Source organism: Asparagus officinalis, chromosome 7 (assembly GCF_001876935.1).
Source record: "Asparagus officinalis chromosome 7, Aspof.V1, whole genome shotgun sequence".
NCBI classification, from domain to species: Eukaryota; Viridiplantae; Streptophyta; class Magnoliopsida; order Asparagales; family Asparagaceae; genus Asparagus; species Asparagus officinalis.
The window spans coordinates 29,663,207-29,682,346 of record NC_033800.1 but is presented as its reverse complement, the minus strand read 5'-3'; the positions used below and the strand labels follow the sequence as shown (position 1 = coordinate 29,682,346).

General features: G+C 41.8%; 3 protein-coding genes and 1 pseudogene across 3 annotated transcripts in view; all 4 read left to right on the top strand.

The window, feature by feature from the left end:
• Positions 1 to 2,494, top strand: part of LOC109848424 (protein transport protein Sec61 subunit alpha-like) — a 4,006-nt gene extending 1,512 nt beyond the window's left edge. The window contains exons 3-6 of the mRNA XM_020417903.1: positions 511 to 738; positions 823 to 1,177; positions 1,262 to 1,389; positions 1,853 to 2,494. Of these exons, the coding sequence (XP_020273492.1) occupies positions 511 to 738; positions 823 to 1,177; positions 1,262 to 1,389; positions 1,853 to 2,228 (1,087 nt within the window). The 3' untranslated portion in view covers positions 2,229 to 2,494. The remainder of the gene's footprint in view (positions 1 to 510; positions 739 to 822; positions 1,178 to 1,261; positions 1,390 to 1,852) is intronic.
• On the top strand, positions 4,043 to 5,473 carry LOC109850455 (annotated as a pseudogene).
• On the top strand, positions 8,848 to 10,114 carry LOC109850591 (ATP synthase delta chain, chloroplastic). The gene is made up of 2 exons (XM_020420638.1): positions 8,848 to 9,069; positions 9,304 to 10,114. The coding sequence occupies exon 2, from the start codon at positions 9,304 to 9,306 to the stop codon at positions 9,934 to 9,936; it is 633 nt and encodes a 210-aa protein (XP_020276227.1). The 5' UTR covers positions 8,848 to 9,069; the 3' UTR covers positions 9,937 to 10,114.
• The window catches only part of LOC109846553, a 2,457-nt gene continuing 1,263 nt past the window's right edge, over positions 17,947 to 19,140 (top strand). The window contains exons 1-2 of the mRNA XM_020415798.1: positions 17,947 to 18,251; positions 18,335 to 18,485. Of these exons, the coding sequence (XP_020271387.1) occupies positions 18,085 to 18,251; positions 18,335 to 18,485 (318 nt within the window). The 5' untranslated portion in view covers positions 17,947 to 18,084. The remainder of the gene's footprint in view (positions 18,252 to 18,334; positions 18,486 to 19,140) is intronic.

The window sequence follows — 19,140 nt, the reverse complement described above, 5'->3', positions numbered from 1 at the left end:
ATGCCAAAGGTGCAATTGAATCCAAAAATATTCTGAGACAAAGCGTTGTCTTGCCATTGGACCTAGCAATTAATTAGGAACTTGTCGTTCTTTTTAACTTCGAATAGCAATAGGACAAAATCTAATATTACCAATTTCGTAAAGAGCTACGTTTCACAATCTCTATATTTCCGATGTGAATTCTTTAAGCCATCTGTAAACTTTTCCTTGATTATGAATACTGATTGGTTGTCTGATTGTAGGGAGCTTCTGTCCCTATGTAGTTAACAGCATCAATATTTCCTCTTGTGATCTAATGTTGCCACACCAAATTTGAAGGGCTTACAAGGGAGATTCATGTGATAGATACCTCCTTCAATAGTCTTCTGAATATAAACTGCTTTCCATAGTGTCTAAAAGTCTTGTTATCTAATTGTGGCTGATGATAAGCTTTTGCATTCTCAAATGTTTTAGGCCTTTAAATTTGCATGTACGAATATCAGCTTATACCCATTAACATTGTATTTACAGAAATGGTGCACAGAAGTTGCTGGGTATACTTATAGCTATTGGAGAGGCAGTTGCATATGTTCTGTCTGGGATGTATGGCAGTGTTAGCCAACTTGGTGCAGGCAATGCTATTTTGATAATTCTTCAACTTTGCTTTGCGGGTATCATTGTCATCTGCTTAGATGAGTTGTTGCAGAAAGGCTATGGTCTTGGCTCTGGCATCTCTCTTTTCATAGCCACCAACATCTGGTGAGTTTGTTGTTTTTGTGTATTCTCTTGGCCAACCATAAAAAGATATAGAAACTGATAATCCACACTATAACTTCTGTGTAGTGAAAACATTATATGGAAGGCATTTAGTCCTACTACTATTAACAGCGGCCGAGGTGCTGAATTTGAAGGAGCCGTCATTGCCTTGTTCCACTTGCTGATAACTAGAACAGACAAAGTCCGAGCTCTACGGGAAGCCTTTTATCGACAGAATCTTCCAAATGTGACGAACCTCCTTGCCACTGTTCTGGTTTTTCTCATTGTCATCTACTTCCAAGGCTTCCGTGTAGTCCTTCCAGTGAGATCAAAGAATGCTCGCGGACAGCAGGGTTCCTATCCAATCAAACTATTTTACACTTCCAACATGCCCATCATCTTACAGTCTGCTCTTGTTTCCAATCTGTATTTCATCTCCCAGGTAAGAGAGCTTTAAATACATGTTATATTAATATCATAGTTTTTTTAACCTCAGAGAAACCTGACCCTCTTTCATCTGCTGCAGCTACTCTACAGGAAGTTCAGTGGAAATTTCTTTGTAAATCTGCTTGGGAAGTGGAAGGAATCCGAATATTCTGGCGGTCAATTCATCCCTGTTGGCGGTCTTGCTTACTACATTACAGCACCATCAAGGTGATTGTTTTAACAGCTTTCTTACTTACGATTGATAATTTCTTTGTTGGGTAAATTTCTCAAAGTCCCCCAAAACTTTGGACTGTTTCCCCTAAAACCCACTCTGGACTTTGTTTATTCTGTCAAAACCCTCTGCACTATGGGGTGTCTCAAATAAAACCCCTAACTTTTAGCTTTTCACAAGTAAACCCGAATGTTGTTACTGATCAATGCCTAGTTACCAACCCTTAGCCCAAAAAGCCCCAGTCTCCTGATTAGTTACTGGGGTATTTTAGTTAATTGTAGTCACGTGTTAGGCATGTGCTGGATTTTAACTGACGGGATTTTAACTTGGGTGTTTTGTGGGAAAACTTCAGGAGGGTTTAGTGGAATAAACAGATTTCAGCAGGTGTTGGGGGTTTGTGAAATTTATCTTCTTTGTTTGAGTACTCATCCATTTGTATTCTCCCTGGTTGATATACAGCTTGGCTGATATGGCTGCAAATCCATTCCATGCGCTATTTTACATAGTCTTTATGTTATCGGCCTGTGCACTTTTCTCAAAGACATGGATCGAGGTTTCTGGATCATCAGCAAGAGACGTGGCTAAACAGCTCAAGGAGCAACAAATGGTGATGCCAGGTCACCGTGAATCCAATCTACAAAAGGAATTAAACCGTTACATTCCAACAGCAGCTGCCTTTGGTGGAATGTGCATTGGAGCTTTGACAGTTCTTGCAGATTTCATGGGCGCTATTGGTTCAGGCACAGGGATCCTGCTCGCTGTTACCATCATTTACCAATACTTCGAGACTTTTGAGAAGGAAAGAGCTAGTGAGCTTGGCTTCTTTGGACTTTAAGCAGTTTTGCCTGAACAAGACAAAGTTGTAAACTTCCTAATTTTATCAGGTGTTAGAAGTTAGGAAAGTAGTTGCGTACTTGCGTTGGAAACTTAGTGAGAGCTTGGAGGGGAAAAAAAAAATCTTTAGATGTTATGTTTTTTTATGTTAAATTAAAATTTTTTCCTTTAGCTGTTAACTTTTGTGAGCGCGCTGGAATCAGTGAAAATTTTATCCCTTTTCATTTGTACTGGAATCAGTGAAAAATTTATCCCTTTTCATGTGCAGGTAACTTCCAATTCTGTTGAGTTTTTCGTAGGGACTTTTTAAGTTTTTGACGTCCATGTAGAAATTTTCCATCTGCGGACTGTGCGCCAATGCCCGAGATGCTTTGATGTATAGTGTGTTACTGTCGGCTATTGCTTCTTATGCGTCTCGTTTTAATTTCGGAAGTTCTGTTGTCTTGGACTCTTACTATCCTCAAATGAGAACCCATTTGGTTTTTGTACTAGATTCAATTGTGACTAGTACTAAGCCTGTGCTGTGCACTGCTGCGGGTATTATTTACCGAGGTATATTTGTTGCCAAATTAATGGGATGATTTTTATATATAACTATTTATGAAAATTTTAGTGATAATTTTATTATTATTATTTATAGAGTGAAATTTTGAACCAGTTACAAAATAATACACAAATTAGCAAGTTTTATTAATTTTCTATAATAGAGCCAGAAAATATTTATATTTATAAAATGTTTGATAAATGTTAAATCCATTAATTCAAAAAAGAAGAAGAAGATATGAACATTGTTTGAACAATATTTTAAATATTCTATCTCGTACTATATCAAAATTGTGACTGGTATAAATAGTAATGTTGAGGTTTTGCTTTTAGAAGTAGTCGGTATCGTACAAGTTTTATTTTCTTACAATGCTTAATGACTGTATCTGGTTTGTATTCAACAATGTTAATCAATAATATTTGTAGCCTGAGCAAGAGAGGGTCATTCAAAGCACGATTCCCACAACCTATTGTAATTTCAAAGGGGTTAAATGACAATTATACCATAAACTTTCCATATGTACTAGTTATTTTTCGTGGCAAATAAATATCCGTTAGTATTTTTAATGGTGCAGACAACAAATTTTCACCTAAATATTTTTCTATGATACTTCCGTGCTAATTTTATAGCTTTTCAATTGTTAGTGTTTGTCAAATTCCTTATTAAATATATCAAAATTCTTTTTTAACTTGTTTTAATTCTATTTTAAACTAGAGTTGCAATTGTTTTATGATAAATTCAACAAATATTAATGCTTAAAAAAATTTATAAAATTAACAAGTTAGTGTCAATATGGGAAATCCCATTCATGTGCAAATATTCATGTTGCATGATCGAGGGTCCTAACATGCTAGTTTTAAACAACTAATGATATTAAATTGCCATAAAAACTAATTCATGGTATATAAAAGTCCAAAACGGGGAAATTAAGTGCCATTTAGCCTTTCAAAGGGAACCAAAACTCTGCATTATTATTAGTTTATATTTTATCTAAACCAAATTCCCGCTAATTCCATTATTGTACCCTCCTCTTTCCTCCAAAATAGTCCTTAACCGAACTCTCAAGCGGCTCAATAAGCACATTCATCCACACATAATACTAATTCTACCTATTCATTGCCTAATCTTTACCTATTAATGAATGACCTTTTAAGTTAATCTTTTTAGGGCCGGCCCAGCCTGGCCTATTTATGAAACCTGTAACGGCTCTCAAAATCTAGCCGTTGGGAACTCAAAAATCTACATCCTTCAAAAAAATATAGCGGTTACAATCCCAGCAACGGCTATATCTTCACCATCAATCTCTTAAATCCCCAATCGTCTCCTCTCTCACACCCTCTCATCCCCAACTCCAAAATCATCAAGAAAACCCCATCAAGAAATTAGAAAAAAAAAAAGAAAAAGAAAGAGAAACCCACCTCAATTCAATCCGATTCAATCCAATCAAGATGAACAGCCTCATGACCAAATCCTTCCTCAGCTACCAAGATCTCAAGAAAGAGGCCCTCAGGGACCTCGAAGCCGGCGCTCCTCCGACATCGAGATGTCGTCGTCCCCTCCCAACGACGAAAAACCTCCGCCGCTTCTTCGAGGAGCGGGCCTCGTGGAGGAGCAGATGTCCTCGATCCGCAGCCCCTCTCCGACCTCCACGCCGCCAACGAGCAGTCACGAATCCTCCACAAGCCCGAGCCCCTCAGGTCCTCCGCTCCCAGATCAACTCCCTCATCCTCCGAGTCCTCAAGTCCGCCAAGTCCATCCGCGACGCCTCGAGTCCCTCGACCGCGCCAACGCCGCAGCCGCCGCCTCTGCCGGCTACCGCGCGGGACCCCCGTCGACCGCCACCCGCACCTCCGTCACCAACGGCCTCCGAAGCAACTCAAAGACTCATGCTTGAGTTCCAGGACCGTCCGCAGAAATGATGGCGGAGTACAAGGAGACCGTCGAGAGAAGGTACTTCACCCTCACCGGTAGACGTCCCCGATGGGGAGATATCTGACAAAGATAATTGCGAACGGGAGAGCGAGACCTGGTGAGGAGGGCGGTGACGGAGGGGGGAGGGACGGGTGATGAGGCGGTGGCCGAGATGCAGGACAGGCACGACGCCGCGAAAGAATCGAGAGGAGGCCTGTCCGGAGCTGCACCAGGTGTTCCTCGACATGGCCGTGATGGTGGAGGCGCAGGGGGAGAGGATGGACGACATCGAGCAGCACGTGATGAGCGCGGCGCACTACGTGGGCGAGGGGGCGAAGGAGCTGGCGACGGCGAAGGGGTATCAGAGGAGCAGCCGGAAGTGGATGTGCATCGGGATTGTTGTGCTGATGATTCTCGTGTTGCTCGTTTTGGTTCCGATCCTGGCGAGTTTGCACAAATCTTGAAATGTGTTTGTTGGCGAGCGAGGGTGGGGTTGTGGGAGTTGCGGCGCTCGCTCAAGCTCCTCTTGAGGTTGCTGTGATTTTTTTTACTAGTAGTATGTTTCCGGGATTATGGTGCGGTTGGTTGCGGTTGGGTGAATTCTTTAGTGATTCGTGGTGAGGTTTGTAAAAGATATAAATGTAGAGTTCTAGCTATTTGTGAAAATTGAGCGAGCATCTTGCTTCTTGCTTCTTGTGATTACTATTTGATTTTTAAGAATTGTGCAACCTTTGGATTAATCACGTGGAGAGCGCTAAGTTGATTTTGAAAATACATTTTATTTTTGCGCATATCGATGTGAAAACGCATAAATTGGATGTGTATCACTGTATTGGGATGCTGCTGCTGCTTGTCCTTGTGTTTTTTCCTGAAAATTTCATCTTGTGTTGCTTGTTGTGATTCAGATATTGGCAAGAGTGTGACCGAGGCCTTGTGTTATTTCGTGCTGTGCTTACTAATAAATAAACTCTTTTGATTTTTTTGATTAGTATGGTTTGAATTGTAAAAAAAAAAAAAGAAGAAGCACATGTTTGGTGGGAATTGGATTAAATTGTTTGAATTGTTTGGGAATTGGATTAAATTGTTTGTTAAAAAAAGAAGCACATGTATTGTGATTTTTGTACAAGGAGATATATATGGGTTAGTAAGAAACATATAGTTTATTTATGAAACATTTTGCTTCTTTCTTTCTTGTTCTTTGGATCTTACAAATGTGAGTTATTCATCTTGTACGTAGTTAGTAGAGAAACATTTAGCTATTCATCTAGAGGGGAGGGTAAATTAAGGATTCAAAACTCATAAAGATGAAAACATATTTGTTTATTAAAACGTGTTACAGCATTTGAGTTGTGTGCGTGATGGGGGAAAAAAAGGCTAAATGGCGCTCGAATACCCTATTGTTTCATTGTCTTTTCATACTTAAATATCTTAAATTGTAAAAAATATCACTTTAATACAAGTTGTAAAAAATTAGCACATTACTATCTTTTGGTATTCTACCTAGAAATATGTCTTGACAACTAACATAAGGTATTAAAGTTTTTTTACAACTTAAAGTATTAAAGTGCCACTTTCTTACAACTTAGAGTATTAAAGTGCTATTTTTTTTATAAATCAGAATATTTAAAGGTAGTGAAACAATAGCGTATTTAAGTGCTAGTTTTTTTACAACTTAGGGTATCAAAGTGTTATTTTTTACAACTTAGGGTATCAAATTACAACTTAGGGTGTTGAAGTGTTATTTTTACAACTTAGGGTATTTAAATGTAAATGATGTGAAACAATAGAATATCTGAGTGCCATGTAGCCCAAACAATAACGACACATGCTCTGCTATCAATAACAATATCTAATACCAATACATGTATCAATGCAATCAGAACATTATATCATTGCACTCACCATATTATGCCCTTATTGTTGGATTTGGGTGTAGATCCATACCTCAATCAGGCGAGATCACGAAGCAGGCGGCGTTGATGAAATCGCAGGCAAGCTCCGACTATGGTGAGGTCGAGCTTGCAGTACTGGCGAGCTTGTTGCAGGTGCAGGCGGGTCTGATCACGAGCTCGAGATCTCACGTGCAGGCGAGATTGACAGCGAGCAAGAGAGCTCGCGAAGGCAACAGGCGAGATCGCGATCCCCTTTGCAGGCGACCTTGGAGTTTGCTGTAGGCGAGCACGAGAAGAGTGAAGTCGGGCGAGCTCGAAGACTTGTTGGCGAGGTCATGAGCTGCAGGCGGATTTTGAACGAGATCAGGCAAGCTTGCCTTTTGATTCTCGCCTGCGTTTGTTGGGAACAGCTGGATCCAGCTGTTGGCTAGGGTTTCCCTAAAATAGGGAAACACATGAGCACGAGAGGACTGCCCCCGTCGTTCCGTTTCTCTTCTTCTCAGCAGCGATTTATTGTGGTGGCAGCCATTATTTGAGCTCGTTCATTTAATCTGAGTTCCTGTAGCAATTTATTGAAGAGAGAGGAGTTTTTCCAGTTGGAAAAACTCGCGCCTTTTAGAACAACAGTATCTGTTGGTTCTTCTTTTGAGAGATCTCAAGTTGAGATTTACTCTTTTACAAGCTTTGTAATCTTCTTTAATATAAAGGAAATTATTTGTGTGGCTCCCAAGGACGTAGGCAAGTTGCCGAACCTATTTAAAACTCTGTGTTCTTTGTTATTGTAATTTTGATTTGTTGTGATTTTTTTTCCATTGCTTAACATAAGATCCGGTAGGGCAAATTCCGCAGAACGGGTGTCAGAGCGTATCTGATATTTCCCTAACACCTTCATCCCTATAAGATTTTCTTTATAGGGCTACCTATATGATTTCTTTCTTGTGACTGTAGCAGGATGAGGCGGGGATATTCCATGGCATCACTCATCAAGGAATGAACCCAAGGGACGTTCCTTCTTTCGACTTTCAACAACATCAAATTGAAAAGTACTCTTTTGATGTCATGCTTATGGTAAATATTTGCAGATTCCATTTAGTGAGGCATCTACTTCTCACATTAGTAGATATAATTGGTAGAGCGCAGGTACATGTGGATTATACTGATGAGTTTCTGTTATCGTTTCTGATGCATCTAATTAAAAAAAAAAAAAAATCCTCACCGTTGCAGTTAATTCGCCGTGGTCACCACTCATTTGCACCCTTATTCTCAGGCGCGCAGCTGAAAGCTCAGTGCAAAGGCTAATAATGTACGCCAATCCAACACAAACAAAGCCCACTTCCATATAAAATATTAGAGGGGCTACGACCCTTCAGAATATTCACGGGTCAGAAATTGTAGCTCACGGGTTCTTTTTCGGGCCTTTCTGCCATAATAATAAGAGTTCCGCAAAGGCCCAAGATTTTTTAGCGGTCGATGGTGGTGACGGGGGAGGGTGAGAAAAATCCATGCGGGAGAGCCAATGGGATGAGTGTCGCGCGCCTTTGCGGAAGCCTTGCACGAACTCACAACGAACCTGTGATCACGAGTAGAAGAAAGACAAACTCTTGCACAAATCCAACCAATAAAGCCAAATCAATCCAAACACAGAGATATACGTGGTTCGGCAATTTGCCTACGTCCACGGGGAGAGGATGGGGAGATTTCACTAAATCAAGGAGAGTACAAAGGGTTACAATCACACAAATTCTCTCAAACTAACCCTCAACCAAAGATCTCACCTTGCTCACAATATCTCCCTCTCACAATGCTCAAAATATTCCTCAATCTCTGATATTAAACCCTCTCAAATCGTTTCCCTATTTATACCAAAACAAAACCCCAATTAGACTGCAAATAGGAAACCTGCGTATGCAAAAAACCCGCTATAAGTCGACTTAACAGAGGGCGTAAGTCGACTTGGCAGAGGAAAAAACAGCAACAGGAGAGGACTTCATAAGTCGACTTAACAGACATTATAAGTCGACTTGGCAGAGGAAAAAATCACAACTCCGCTGCAGATCGTAAGTCGACTCGTGCACACTAATGAGTCGACTTACCATAAGTCGACTTAGCCTTGTGCATGAGTCGACTTATGCCAGTTTTTCTGGTTTTTCTGATTCTTTTCCTGATTTCTCCACAATGAGAACAGGTTGGAGGAGCCTGAAAGAGCCGAACGCTGAACTTTTTTTTTTTTTTTATGTGTACGACGATGAGAGGATGCGTTCGAGGCGAGTGGACACGGTTTGGTCGTGTGGATAATAAGATGAAGATGAGGCTTCTGAGGCCGTGAATGATCGCGTCTAATCTCTTATCCCCATCTCTCTATATAAAATATCTCTTGGTTTACCCATTTAGCTTAACTTTATTAACACTATCGACTACTTTTATCTTTAAAAAACTCCACCCCCCCTTCTTCTTCTCCTCAAAACTCACTCGGAGAACCTCGACTTGTAGCGCAGGTGGGCACGGTCACTTTGTTGTTTTATTGTCCTCGTTGCGGTTCGGTATTTATGATTTTTATCAGACCTTTTCTTTTCAAAACCAAGGTCTTATTTATATTCTGTTAGATTAAAAAAAACCTGGGGGAATTCGTTGTCTTTCATTGGCGAAGTCCTTGCCTGTTCTTCTTATATTTAGTCCTGACTACGTACTGAGTTGATGAACTGAACTGACAAGAGTCGAACGTTTAATAGATGAGCATCCTGAACCATTCCATCCCCACGAATGGGCAACCACTGTTACCTCCCAAGTCTTCAGCGGCTCAGGATGCATCCCAGCATCTGTCAATGGCTCGATCCTCCCAAGCAGCACATTGGATGAAATCATCCGAGCCCGATCCCTCGGCGAGATCCTCCCTGGTCGTCTCAAGCAGAGATGTTCCCAGGACTACAGGATCAGTTTCCAGCGAAGTCTTTCAGAATGGCTCCTTCGAAAGTCTGAAAATACCCGATATGGACCTTGAGCCCGCGGCCGAAAGCTTCCTATGCTCCCTTTCGGAGAACGAAAAGTTCGTTCGCATATTTGATCATAGTTCTTCGTCTCAGATGAATGTTGTGCTCTCAGTATCTGTTTCTTCGGCGGTGAAGCTTGACAGCAGACAGATTGAGCTAATAGCCAGAAAAATGCAGAAACTGACCGGGTTCAGAAACCTGAAGTTGGAGAACATCGTTGATCCCTCGCTTATTGCTGGATTCACAATAAGCTATTGTGATGATGAGTCCGATGTGATCGATCTCAGCGTGAAAGGGCAGTTGGCTTCTCTAGCAGCTCGTGTTGAGTCCTCAGAGCGAATAATAGCGAATAATGCGCAGAGTTGGAGTTCATAGCGTTGTGCATCCCGCAAATATTGTTACTGTTTTTGATTCGGAGTTTTTGGTTACAGTGACTTATATATATGTATATGAAATGCATGCATATGAGAAGGCTGTAAAAAGGTTTTTCCGACGGTTTGATAGTTAAGGCTTGTATGATGCTATATACCGCAATTTCTTATGCTCTACTCTATGATCGATATTGGTTAGAAAAACAATATTAGGCTGATAATTTTTACCTTTGGTCTCACATAATTCCGTCTCCACGACTTAAACGTAACTACAAATCCTATTGTAGCACAATAATTTGGATTATAAATGATCAAACTCCTCACCCTTCTATACATAATTAATGTATACTCCTTTTCCTTCAAAATTAATCTTCTTAAAAACGTCAGGACAACTTATAGCTTGGTATTGGACTCCACAAGCCTCTGCAGAGGAGCCTGGCAGGGATGGTAATTTTTAATTTTTATGACCCACTAAACCCAAGCGATCTGTATTATTTGAGATCTGAAGATGCAGTTGTTATTGTTGCGCGCAGCGGAAATTTCGGCAGCACTTCGGCAGCACAACAAGAGAGTCAGATCACAATAAGAATTCCCGTCTCACCAAGGAGACAAGAATCTGAAGCGGATATCTCAACCAAGTGAGATATCGGCTCTTCCTCTCATCAGTTCTAGGACTGACCTGTCGAGAGATCCTAAAAGCTATTACAAATCACACAAATAGCGATACAACCAATTTTACGTGGTTCGGCAAATTGCCTACGTTCACGGGGTAAGGAGGGGGAGATCTACTAATAGAGGGAGAGATTACAACTAGGGTTTACAATCACTCACAAACTAAACCCTCAGACAAACTCTCAAATCCCTCACAAAATCTCTCTACAAAAGAATGCACAAAACCCTAAAGAAGGGACTAAATTAAACATCATGCGCACCCTTTTCTCCTCTGCAGCCTTTTGTCCGCTGGATGCTTCATTCACGCGGATTCTTTTCCAGCTCGTGGTCCCCACAATAAATGCGTTCACACAATTCTCCACCTCGGTGAAGTTTTCTCAAAACTGAGCCGACACCATAGCATCTAAATGTCCCAACTTATTGTGTCCAATACGAACTCAATCCACAACAAGTCGAGAACCCGAACGAGAGTCCAAACAATCTCACCCCCATCAAAATCAACTAATCCAAACCGGCTGCATCTGAAAGACTGCCTACGTATCCTCTTGCCCAAGGAATCAAGCCGAACGTAGTTCACTCAAATGACCGCCAACGGCCTCAACAATCACGAATGTGCAACAAGCTTCGACAATGATCAAACCTGTTGCTTGGAACCACCTTAGTGAGCATATCCGCCGGATTATCCTTCGTGTGGACTTTCACTATCTCCACATCGCCATCTTCAAGAACATCCCGAACGAAGTGATAACGAACGTCAATGTGCTTCGTCCGCGCATGAAAGACCTGATTCCTATCACAATGAATAGTGACGGACCTCTGCGATATACCAAGTTCCTCCAAAAGTCCTCGAAGCCAAATAGCCTCCTTCACAGCCTCCGTAACTGCCATATACTCTGCCTCCGTCGTAGACAAAGCCACCGTCGACTGTAAGGTGCATCTCCAACACACCGGTGCACGGGTCAAAGTGAACACATACCCCGTCGTAGACCGGCGCTTATCCAAATCCCCGGCATAATCCGAATCAACATAGCCAATGCATAGTTGCCCACCTTTAGTGTCCCGCTCATAAACTAAACCAACATTGAGCGTACCTCGAATGTACCTCAAAATCCATTTCACAGCATCCCAATGACCCACTCCTGGATCGTGCATGTATCTCGATACCATGCTTACTGCTTGTGACAAATCTGGTCTCGTACATACCATCGCGTACATCAAGCTCCCAACCGCACTCGCATATGAAGTCTTCGACATTAACTCTCTATCTTCAACTGACTTCGGCGAAAGACCAGCTGAAAGCTTCAAATGGGCTCCCAATGGTACACTAACTGGCTTTGTATCCATGCTAACATGGAATCGCTGTAGAACCTTCTTCAAATAAGCCACCTGTGTCAAACAAATTCTGACATTCTTCTTGTCTCTGCCGATCTCCATCCCTAAAATGCGCTTCGCCTCACCCAAGTCCTTCATCTCAAACTCATTTGAAAGCTGAACTTTCAACTCATCTATAGCCGACCTGGAAATAGAGGCAACCAACATGTCATCGACATAGAGCAACAAATAAATGTACGCACCTCCTTTCAACTTGCGAAAATATACGCAAGGATCAAACTGGCTCCGAGTGTACGAATGACCAAGCATAAAACCATCAAATCGCCTATACCACTGTCGAGGAGACTGTTTCAAACCGTATAGCGATTTCTTCAATCTGCAAACTAATTTTTCCTTCCCTGCAGCCGCCTAAAACACCCAAAACCCTTTTTCGATCACCATGAAGAAATGCCGTCTTCACATCCAACTGATCTAACTCCAAACCATACTGTGCCACCAAAGCTAGCAAAATCCGAATCGAAGAATGCTTCACCACCAGAGAGAAAACCTCATTATAATCTATTCCTTCCTCCTATGCATAGCCCTTCGAAACCAACCTAGCCTTGAATCTCAACGGAGTGCCTTCAATGCCCTCTTTCTTCGTGTATACCCACTTGCAACCAATTGCCTTCCGCCCCTTTGGAAGCTCAACAAGCTCCAATGTATCATTTTTATGAAGAGATTCCATCTCCTCCTACATAGCCACCTGCCACGAATCAGCCTCCGAACTCTGCTCGGCCTCTCTGAATGTAGTAGGCACTAACTCATCGATACTCTCCACCGAAAGTGCATACGCAACTGTGTCGGCATACCGTGCTGGCATCTGTATGTTTCTCCTCTGTCTCCAAGCCGCAATTGAATCTTGAACCTGAGCCGTCGGTTCCTGATCCTGCACATTTGTACTCGTATCCCCCGTGTCACCGTCGTGCTCGCCTGGCGTCACCTCAGTCGGCACCTGCATGGATACTATACCATCTGGACAATGTGGAGCTGCATCGATCTCCACCACCTACGATATCTCCTCCATCGGGTCGCTCTCCACCTGATGAGAGCTGAGAAGCTTCAAGATAGAAGCCCCATCGAATGTGACATCCCTACTCAACACAATCTTCTTATCCACTGGATCCAAAAGCTTGTATCCCTTGACACCACGTTTGAATCCTACAAATATGGCCTTCCTAGCTCGAGGTTCTAATTTATCAGTTCTAACATGATAATATGCAGGGCACCCAAATACCTTGAGCTGGTCATAGTCATGTGCTGGCTTTCCCGACCACTTCTCCATAGGGGTCTTCCCCTCAATCGCAGATGAATGCAGCCTATTAATGAGGTGGCTCGCATACGTAAGCGCCTCAGCCCAAAAGATCTTCTCCAAACCACTCTGCGACAATAAACATCGGATCTTCTCCAGTAAAGACCGATTCAACCTCTCTGCCACCCTATTTTTCTATGGTGTATGACTAACCGTGAAGTGTCTCTCTATTCCCTCGTCTCGACATAGCTGCTGAAAGGGGTCAGAAGTATACTCACCACCGTTGTCGGATCACAACGTCTTGATCTTTCTCCCAGTCTGCAGTTCCAATCTCTTCTTCCACTCCACAAACAAATCTAGGACTTCACACTTCTTCGTTGGTGTACACCCAACAACACCTAGAATAGTCATCTACAAAAGTGACGAACCAATGTCGACCACCAAGTGATGCAGTCTTGGTGGGACCCCAAACGTCTGTGTGCACGTAATCCAGGATGCCCCTCGTCTGATGAATGGCAGTCCCGAACTTCACCTTCGTCTTCTTGCCAAGAACACAGTGCTCACAGAACTCAATCTTCCCACTCTTGGCTCCCTTCAATAGCCCCTGCTTGCATAATACCTACAGTGACTTTTTACCTGTGTGCCCTAACCTATAGTGCCAAAGTCTGCTCATGTCCGCTTCTGAAATAGCCGAAGCAACCTGGCCAATCTCGGTGCTTCCCTTCAGATAATACAAATTTTGATTACGGACTCCCTTCATCACCACCAATGATCCCTTAGTAACCTTTGCTACAGCGTTTTCGAAAGTCACCTTGAATCCCTTTGCCTCCAAAGCTCCAACTGAGATAAGATTTTTCTTCAGTTGAGGAACAAATCTTACCTCCTTCAACTCACGGACTACTCCATCGTGCATCCTAATCCGTACGGTACCTATCCCACAAACGCCACAGGATTGATCATTTTCCATGACAACAACGCCCCCGTCGACTTTCTCAAAAGATGCAAACCAGTCTCGCCTAGGGGTCACATGAAAAGTAGCGCCGGAATCAAGCATCCAATCTGATGTATCCACATGATTCACCTCTGGAGTAATCAGTAGAGAAAAGCACGAATCATCGTAATCATCGCCTTTCGCAATATTCACCTCATTGTCCTTCGGACCCTTTTTCTTGCCATTCTCTTTCTCCTTGAGCTTCGGGCAGTCTCTCTTCCAATGTCCTTGCTCCTTGCAGAATATACATTGGTTCTTTGTTAATTGGTGGCGGCCTCTAGACTTTGACCTTCCTCTATTATCACCTTTCGGATATGGGCTTCTACCTCTCGTCGACAAGGCCTCACCTGAAGTGCTAGCACGGGAAGTCTCCTTGTCCTTCCTCCTCAAATCGTAGTTTGTCAAAGCGTTAGTCACTTCACTATAGCTGATAGAAAATCTCCCGTTCAACAAAGTGAGCACGAAGGTATCATACTCCTCATCCGGTAAGGAGCCCAACAAAATAATCGTCTTGTACTCATCCGATATCTTCTCATCAACATTCGCCAAGTCCGACAACAACTTCGTATAGTTGTTCACATGAGCCGCTAGCGAGGTGCCTCTGGACATCTGAAATCTGAAGAGTCTTCGCAGCAAGTGCAACCTATTCTCAACACTCTTTGTGAGATACTTATTGTTGAGAATTTCCCACATCTTCATTGCAGACGTCACCCCAATCACATCATATTTCAGCTCCTGTTCCAAACAGGACCTGATCACCCCACAAGTGTTCCTATTCATCTTCTTCCATACCGCCTCTTCATATTTATGTGGTCTTTCGTGGACCATGATGGTCTCTTCCAAGTTCTGAGCATTGAGCGCATCCTATATGTCGCTCATCCACAAACCAAAGTTGATTTTGCCGTCATACTTCACCACACTAATCTTAGTGTTCTGAAAACCAACTTGTATTGTACTCGCCATCGATTTGCTGCTTTTACCTTCTTCTCCCATTGCGAACTAACTCCAAATTGTAGAGAAAGAACAAATTTGATAGAATTAGGAACCACCCAACTGAACCCTAGATCGGATTCCAAATAGATCTCCTATCCACACGAGGAAAGCGAAATCTCCAACGGAAACTCCTAATGCTATCTCCACCGAAGCCTAGAACTCCAAGAACCAAGCTTCCAACTGAATCTTCCTCCACCTAATCCAAAACACCCTAGATTTGAAATCTGGGCTCTGATACCACTTGTTGCGCGCAGCGGAAATTTTGGCAGCACTTCGGCAGCACAACAAGAAAGTCAGATCACAATAAGAATTCCCGTCTCACCAAGGAGACAAGAATCTGAAGCGGATATCTCAACCAAGTGAGATATCGGTTCTTCCTCTCATCAGTTCTAGGACTGACCTGTCGAAGGATCCTAAAAGCTATTACAAATCACACAAATAGCGATACAACCAATTTTACGTGGTTCGGCAAATTGCCTACGTCCACGGGGCAAGGAGGGGGGAGATCCACTAATAGAGGGAGAGAATACAACTAGGGTTTACAATCACTCAATCTAAACCCTCAAACAAACTCTCTCAAATCCCTCGAAAAACCTAAGGAGAAATTATATATATATATATATGAATTCGGGTGGGCCTTGGTAAGTCACGTGGGCTAGGGAGTTGTCCGCTGGCTTTTTGTCCGCTGGATGCTTCATTCACGCGGATTCTTTTCCAGCTCGTGGTCCCCACAATAAATGCGTTCACACAATTATGAATTAATGCTAGACACAAGGTCACTTAATTTTCTATTAAGGAGGTCATTAAAATAAGAAGAAAAAGAGAAAAATTCCCCAATGACCCAAAATATTGGACCAATAGAGGGGACAAGTGAGGTGTCCCCCTCCTATTGGATAATGAGTTGGCCATCATTAATGATGGCCAACTCATTATCCAATAAGAAGGGAACACCTCACTTGTCCCTCATATTGGTCCCATATTCTGGGTCCTCGTAGCAAAGCTCAAATAAGAAATAGGCCAACGTCACGTTGTTCTCTCCTTTGCCCAATATTGCTAAAACAAAGTTTACTGTAAATTTTTTTAATGAAAACCTATGACAAAAGAACTGAAAGTACTGGAAATGGTTTGAGGGTTTTTATCTGGAACAATTTTTCAAAACATCCCCATTTCATTTTTTTTTATTTTTAAAATCGACCGATTTTTTTTATTTATCAAAACTGACATGTTTTTTGCCACGTCAGTCTAATCACCGTCCTAAATAGTCGGGGTTGCCAACCACGACTATTTAGGACATAAAATTTTAGGGTTTTAGGTTTCTAATTGGGGTTTAACGCACTCCTAAATAGTCGGGGTTGGTAACCCTGACTATTTAGGAGGGTGATTAGGCTGACGTGGCAAAAAATGGGTCGGTTTTAGTAAATAAAAAAAATCGGTCGATTTTAAAAATAAAAAAAATAAAATGGGCTGTTTTAAAAAATTGTTCTTTTTATCTGTATATGTTTTGGTTTCAATTACCTTGTTTCAACAGTGATCTGATCTGGATCTGACCTGATCTTGCTTCATTGTCACTCCTCACACATGTGCTTAGTTAGTTATCTCTCTGATTCCAATCAATCTTTTCTCCACGTAAAACAAACTAACAATCAAACAAAAAACAATAATAAACAAAGAAAGATACTATATATTTTTTACGCAGAAACTATATATTTTTTAGGCAAGCTTAGTCTGTGGAGTCCTTTTCCTTATTAAAGAGTTTCTCGACTATAAACCCTAAGTTTCACACCCAATTAGTTTTAATGCACTCACTTTCAAAATGGCTCGGAAGCTCAAATCACCCTCTAAACTCATCGTGTGCATTTTAGTAGTTTGGTATATGTTAGGAGAAATTTTCAAAACATATCCATTTATAGCTTTAGTCACCAAAATCAACCCATTTCAAACATAGTCACAAAAATCGGCCTAGTTTTAACTAGGCCAAAAGATTTTATTTTAATTAGTTAGAACTGCCAACCTCGACTAATTAGTAACTGGTTAGTTAACCTTCTAAATAGCCAGGATATGCAACTGTGATAATTTTAAACCACGGTTCTAGCCCTAACTACTAACCTGTATAATTAAACTAGTATCTACTTAGTTGGGGTTGACGACCTTGATTAATTAAAAATAAGTTTTTTTTTTCAGAAAAATAAACGCTTTTTTTTTAAAAAAAATCTACACAGTTTCAGCTTGCGCTGCTGAAGTGGCTAATTTGTTAGAGCAAGTGCAGCAGCCTCCCAAGAAGGCTCCTAAGTCCTATGTGGCAAGAAAAAGCTCCCAAGACCTTCCAACAAGCTCCCAATGAAGCTCTCAAGTCCTAGTTGGCGGTGGGGTCCACCATGGAGCTCCTAAGAGCTCCACAAATTTGTGGAGCACTTGGGAGCTCCTAAAGGGTGGGGGCCCACTAAAAATATTTTTTTATTAGATTTGTTGTTTTAAAAAATATTTATAAAATATTAGAGATAGAAGAATATATTTTTCAAATAATATTTATGCTCCTAGTTGGGAGTTTGTTGGAATATTTTTCCTAGTATGAAGCTCCTAAGTGGGCCCTATGCTTGAGAGCACTCCAACAAGAGCTCCCAACTGGGAGATTGCTGCACTGGGGAACCAGTTAGTTCAATTTGGACAAAGAGTTATTCTGGAAGTGAGCAGATTGAAACATAAATGGCAAACTTTGGAGTTTATAGGCGAATACCCTTCATTATAGTAAATCCTCTTTCTTGTTCCCTCCTTTACACACCATCCGGGGCAAAAATAAACTGATCCCCTGCTGAATGCTAACCATTTCTCCTCCAAATTAATCAATCCCCGCAACTCTTCACATAAACAATTTCATGCTTGTCCTGTCTCTTCAACCCCCATCAAAAATCTCAACCCTAATCCCAAAGGCAATGAGCACAATCCGCTGGCGACAAGCGCGGACAGCTGTTCGCTCTGCGGGCCTGTTCTCTTTATTGCTCTTCGGCTTCGCTGACCTCGTTCACGACCACTTTCATCACAAGTAAGGTTCGTTTCTAGTTTCCTTTTTCTTTTGCTCTCCAATGAATAAGATATCGATGGAGTTGAAATGTTAAAGCCTTAAAGGAGAAGGCTTGAAGAAGGACCGGAAACTACGACGACGATGAGGAGAAGCGATGGCAGCAAACTCAGTGGATGGGAGACAGTGAAGGAGGAGTTCACTTTTGGTGCAGGCTCTGCCCCTTTCAATGTCTGCCATGCCTCCACCATTGTCGAGGTGAGATTCGATTTCTACGTGTATAATCACCTGATCGATATGGTTGAGAATTTTCAGCAACATGACAGATAAACTAGCCACAGATTGATGTAAGAAGGAATGAAAGAAGATAAACAACCACAAAAACACAAGGATTTGACGTATTTTGTTGGAAACGGGATGCAAACCTAGAGGGGGGTTGAATAGGATTGCTACTAAGTTTCGACTAAACTCAAAATATGCAGCGAAAATAAAAAAATGCAAAAAACTGAAAGCAACCAACACGTTATAGTGGTTCAGATCAAAATTCTATATCCACTTTTCTGTCTCACGAAAGGCCTTCTTCACTATGACCAGAGTTATCCTTGAATCATAACCCGATTCAGTAGACTTTACAAACAAGTTCTTGAAATCTACCCGAAACCAGTCGAGATACCTAACTCCTTACGATGACCATAAGAAATCTAACACTAGCTAGCTACACTCAATTACCCTTGCTTGAGCACGCCAATCCTCAATTACCCCTGCTTGAGTACGCCGTCAAACTTATAAGTTTGAAAAACAAAACCAACTCTAAAACCAATTAAAGTGTAAGTGAAAAGATCTTACAAACCTTTTAAAAGAAATCGTTCTTCAAATCGATGTCGATGATGACCCGTGAAGAAGCGGATGTTGA